Genomic DNA, 5376 nt, shown 5'->3' on the forward strand with positions numbered 1-5376 from the left:
CGGTTCAGAGTTTTAGGTCATGCTTGTTTCACTCTGGTGGAGCGTGGGGACAGCTGGCCAGGCGGGCTCCGGGTAGGCCTTGCAGAGGTGTCTTCTGGGCTGGGCACCTGCCAGGCCTGTCTAGGTGGGTGTCAAGGACTCTGACCTGGTTTCCCCGGAGCCTGCCCAGCTGGAGCAGAGGTGGGCACGCACTGTAGGGCCCTTGGCTCTGAGCTGGGCGTCCACTGGCCTCAGTGCCCCAGTCCACGCATCCCTGGAAGCCCCAGCTGGCTCCCGGGGTGGGGAGTGTGGTTAGAGTCGTGGCCACTCTCCAGAGTGGCCCACAGCAGACCCAGGTGGGCCAGGTCAGGGGCAGGAGCACCTGAGATGAACCTCCTGGGGTTGCCTTGTGACGCACACCACGGGGTGACACTGTCAGCCTGGGCCGGCGTGAGGACCTTGGCAATCTGCTCCTGCAGGTGCTTCTGCGGAGCTGGGGACGTGGGGCCACACACCCCTCCCACTAGTCTCTTTCAGGTGCAGGCCAGGCTGGGAGATGCTATGGGTCCCTATGTGGTCAGTTGGCAGGTGGCCCTGTGACTCACAGGGACGGGGGAGAGGACAGACTGCAGGGGCTTCAGGCTCCTGGGCAAGTCCCTGGCCAGAAGGCAGGGGAGCTGGGGTCAGTGCAGAGGGATGGAAGCCCAGGCAGGAAGGCTCAGGGAGTGGACTCCCCTGGGCCTGGGCTGGGGCACTGTCCTGTGGAGGGACAGAGAAAAAGGCTTTCATTTGGTCACTCTGAAATTGCTCAGGTAATGAACCAATCACAGGACCGGCCTCTTGTCCCCCGCTCCCACCCCCACCGGCCGTGCTCGCCTCCCACGTGGCCCGTGGACTGAGTGAGACCCGACAGGTGAAGCACCTGCCCGGCCTGACTGAGTGTGCTGTGGATGCTGCCCGCGTCAGCTGTGGTCTTCAGCTGTCGTGGTGAGGGGGGCTGTGGCCAGGCGGCGGCTGGGAGGAGCTGGATGCAGCTTACCGACCACATTGAAGACCGGGGCGCTGTGCAGGCGGAATTTCTCCACGTACTCCCAGTACTTCCCCAGCCACGTGGGGTCCTCGAGCACTCTTCTCGCTGAAATCACAGGCTGTGGTAAGGGCCAAGGCCCAGGGCCGCATCTTCTCCGTGCCCTCCTCCGGGGTGAACAGCAGGGAGGCTGAGCCTGGGCGGCGGGTGCAAGCCCTGGGCCTCAGCCCTCTGATGCTGCAGCTGAGATGCAGGGCACACACAGGGGCTGGTCCACTGTGGGGCCACTTGCCCTGCTGCCACCAGGCCCAGCCTGTCCTCTTCCCTGGACTGTTGCAGTGGCCCCTGCCCTGAATCCCCTGAAAGCAGCCCAGGGCACAGCCGTCCAGGGCTCCTTGAAGGAGTGGGCCCGATGCAGACCCCAGAGGGCCTCCCGCTTCCCCTCTGGTGATCTGGGCGACATGCTGGCCAGCACTGGAGAGAGCCGGCCACTTACCCAGCAGTGCCCATAGGCTGGTGACCTCGACGTCCTCAAAGCGTACGTAAAGAATGAGGTTGCTGTAGTCGGAGCTGACGAAGCAGACGTGCATGCTGCCCCCGGTGACTGGGGACCCCAGGCAGCTGAGGCCCCACACCTCTCCTCCTCCCCACCCCCGAAGCCCACAGCCTCCTGGTGTCAGGGAGAATGGAGCTTCTGGGGCCCTGCTCACCCCTCCCCTCTCAGTGAGGGCCAGACCCCAGGCTGGGTACTCACAGGCGCCTTGGTACTGGCCTGGCAGCCCAGCTGGGTGGATGGTGACGTTCATTCCTCTACACACCCCTTCTCCTCTGGGAAAAACGTCACCCTCTTATGGCTCCCAGTCACCTGTCTCAGGGGGACACTGGGGAGCCCTGTGCTGGGAGTGCTGGCGTCCCACGCTCTAGGCCCCTTGGGCTTGGGGCAGTCTGGCACTTGTACCTGCATCAGGGTCAGGCATCTGGGGGAGGAGGATGGGGCCACGGTGCCCAGGGTGGAGCTGAGGGGCCCTGGGCAAGAGTGAGGGAGCGGGGTGGCCTGTTGCTGGGTGGACCCAAGTTTCCTGAAGAGGTTGGACTCAATAGCCCCAGATTCTGAGCTCTGGGTCTTGGGGTCAGGGACCTGTCTGCGCTGTTCCTGTTTGTCCAGCTCCGTGTGTGGACAAGTCCCACCCCCTCAACCCTTGCCCCAGGGGCTCCAGATCCGCGGGCAGGGTCAGGACATGTGCTTATGAACCCCTGTGTCCCCGGGGCCACCGTGCGTCTGGGTCTAGAACAGGCCACCAGCTAGGCAGTGGTCTTTTCTCCTAGGCTGGGGGCAGGCTGGCACAGTCCTCGTGGGGTTAGTGCTGAGCAGAAGTGGCCCTGGGCAGTGCTCCTCCGTGAGGCTTCTTGGGAATAATTAGCCACTTCACTTATTCATTGATAATTAATATTTGAGACAGTCTCAGCTGGTTCAGGCTGACCTTGAACTGCCAGCTCCTGCCTCAGCCTCTGCAGTGGCAGGGATTCCAGGCATGTGCCACGTGCCGGGCAAGTCAGCTGCTTCAGATTGCTGGAGACGGACGTCTGCCCCCTGGGCCAGCGACGGTCTCCAGGCTGGAGCTGAACATCACAGCCGGCTATGCCCTGGGCCCAACAGCCGGGCCTGGCCATGGCCTAGGCCTACGGGTTTAGGGGTCTGTCCCTCCTGCTGGCCCCTCTCTTGGAGTGTGAGGGCTTGCCCCTCTCAGGGAAGGGTCCCCAGCCCAGCTCACTTCATGTGTCTCCCTGGTTTGGGCCTCTGGTGCTGTCCTTGGGGGCCCTGGGTCTGAGAAGGAAGATGTAGGGCCCACACTCACATCCAGAACAGCACCAATGCCAGGTCCCCACCCTCTCTGGTCCAGATGGAGTGGAGAGCAAGCCTCAGCAGGTCAGTTGGCAAGACCAGGTCTGTGTGGCTGGCGGCCAGCTGCATGGTGAACCAGCGTCCCTCCATCTGCGGAAATGTGGGCACAGGGACAGGCAAGGCTGGCTAGTCCCCTGTCCAGGATCCGCTGAGCCTGGCCAGCAGGTGGGCAGGGACTCCCAGGGCGGGTATTGGCCACGGTTCCACTGGGGGCATATTGGTGGACTTCCCTGGGGTCAAGTGTGGCTTCCCTTCTTGAAAACATTTAGCTTGCTCTTGACTCTCAGGCTCTCTGCCTCTCTGACCTGATTTCTGACTCTTGCTGCTCCCTTCCACGTCCACTCCCAAGTCTGACCCAAGCTGTCTCCTCTGAGTCCAGGAGGGCAGGCAGGAGAAGGGCCTGTCCTGCAGCTGCTCTGACTGCCCCTCCTAGCCTGGATCCTTAGTTCCACACCTGACTGTGGGTGCTGAGACCCCAGAATGGGTGGGCAGGGACAGACAAGGACTCTCTCTGCTCCCTGGTGTCAACCAGTGGGGGACTCCTCAACCCAGCCCTGGCTTTGCTTCTGCAGTCCAGGCCCTGCAGGCTGCGGGGACCTCTCTTGGCTTCTGTCTCTTGGGAGAAGACAGGAAGACCTTGGGGTTCATGCTCCTGTGTCCACCAGAGCTCCTGCAGCACAGGCTGGGCTGAATCCCAACCCCTGCCTCTGGCCTGAGCACTCCTCAATGTGACACTGCCAGTCCCTGTCCTGGTAGACCGTCTGAGGGCTGGGCCCACGATACCTACCTTTTGTGCGTCAAAGCTAGGCTGCACTGGCACCTCTTCCAGAGTCCCCTGGGTGCTGGCCAGGCCCAGGCCGAGAGCCAGCAGCAGCAGCCCTCTCTCCAGCATCCTGGTGCCAGGTCCTGGGAGCCGCTCTGGCAAACTCCCCTCTCTGCGAACGTCCTCCAGCAGCCACTTGTCCCCAGCAGCTGCCTAACCAGCTCTGGGTCCTCCCAGCCCTGAGCACCCCAGTCCTCCCCCAGGACTGACGCGGCCTCCTAGCCCCCACCCGCCTGTGTCTGGGATGTGAGGAGGTGGCCTGGTTGTCAGGCCAGCCTAGCCACCTGCGGGCCTGCCCTGGGAACCTGGGGGTGGGCCTCCTGCCCAGGGAGGCCGAGGAGGGCACGGGAGGATACAGACGTGTCTGCCTCGCCCACAGGCCCAGCTCCTCCTCCCAGGCCTGGAGCAGGAAGGCAAGGCCCGAACCCCACTCACCTGCACCCACTTAGCTCCTGCCTGTGGGGGGATTGAAGGGGGTGGCACAGAGGCCCTCAGATGGCACTGGGTCTGGGCACCAAGCCAGGGCTGGTGCTTATTCTGTTATGAACGTTATGAATCAGCCGCCTCTCTCCACCCCACAGCCACCCCCCACCGTGTGTCCAGGATGGTATGGGCTGCCCACTTTCGGGAGTCCACCTTTGCCTTAAGGATTCCATGCCTACTCCGCGGCCCAGCCCTCCCCACCTTGTGCAACTGCAGAGATGCCAGCTGGTCTCCGAATGTGACGCCTGCCTCTGCACCCCACCTTCTGCCGGCCCTTCTCACCGCGTCTCCAAGCCCTGCCCTTCTGCAGGCCTGGCCTGGCCAGGAGCCGAGCTCAGAACTGACCCCACCCCCTGCACCCCAGCCTGGAGAGCTGCCCCAACAGGATCCAGTTCCACATTCTGGAATCTGGTGCAGAAGTGGCAGGTCCAGGGTCACCAGAGGCCCAGGCTCCCCTGCGGCAGAGAGTTGGCTCTGGGAGTGACCCACCCTCTGTGGGGCTCGAGGGGAGAGTTGACTGACCTGTGCCAGGCACTTGCCCAGTACCTGTCCTGGGAGTTCGGGGTAAAGTGAACTTCCCACCAGCTTTGGTGTGGCATGAGGCGGTCACCTGCTGGGGAGGATGGGAAGCCCCAGCCAGAGCAGGCCTGGTCTGACCAGCAGGGCCCTCCTGGGGTTTTTGGTGAGGCAGAAACTGGGCCCTCTGGGGCGGGGACAGCCCCCTGAGGTCGCCCTTGGCTTGGGGCTGGGCTGGCAGGTGGGGTGGCCTCCCACTCCTGGCCACAGACACGGTTGGCTCAGGCCTTGGGATCTGGACGAGGGCACGGCAGGGCCTGCCTCCCAGAGCTGGAGACAGCGCCTGAGTGGCAGACTCCCACCTGCCCTGTGGGCTGAGCGGGCTGTGCTCGAGGGCCCCTGGTGAGTGGCCCCGCAGCTGTCTGCATCCTGACCATGCTTCCCAGGCCCAGGGAGCGTCCCCCTGTACTGGCCACTCTGGGAGGCCCTGGAGGGACTTGGTGGGGTGGAGCAATCTGCCCCCTCCCTCCCTCCTCTGGCCACAGTGACACTCAGCCTAAGTTATGCTGGCTCCGGCTCAGGAGGACAGATGCGGACGGGGATGGAGGACTCCTTTGGGTCTGAATGGGATCACCAGGGCCTGGG

General features: G+C 63.8%; 1 protein-coding gene across 1 annotated transcript; it reads right to left on the minus strand.

Moving 5' to 3' along the window:
- Nucleotides 1-657: 657 nt before the first annotated feature.
- Nucleotides 658-3801, minus strand: LOC143392146 (prostaglandin-H2 D-isomerase-like). Its single transcript, XM_076844966.2, has 6 exons — nt 3697-3801; nt 2863-2999; nt 1761-1834; nt 1503-1610; nt 1019-1114; nt 658-738 (listed from the first exon to the last, which is right to left on the minus strand). The coding sequence occupies exons 1-6, from the start codon at nt 3799-3801 to the stop codon at nt 698-700; spliced, it is 561 nt and encodes a 186-aa protein (XP_076701081.2). The 3' UTR covers nt 658-697.
- Nucleotides 3802-5376: the final 1575 nt, after the last annotated feature.

Source organism: Callospermophilus lateralis, chromosome 2 (assembly GCF_048772815.1).
Source record: "Callospermophilus lateralis isolate mCalLat2 chromosome 2, mCalLat2.hap1, whole genome shotgun sequence".
Classification (NCBI taxonomy): domain Eukaryota; kingdom Metazoa; phylum Chordata; class Mammalia; order Rodentia; family Sciuridae; genus Callospermophilus; species Callospermophilus lateralis.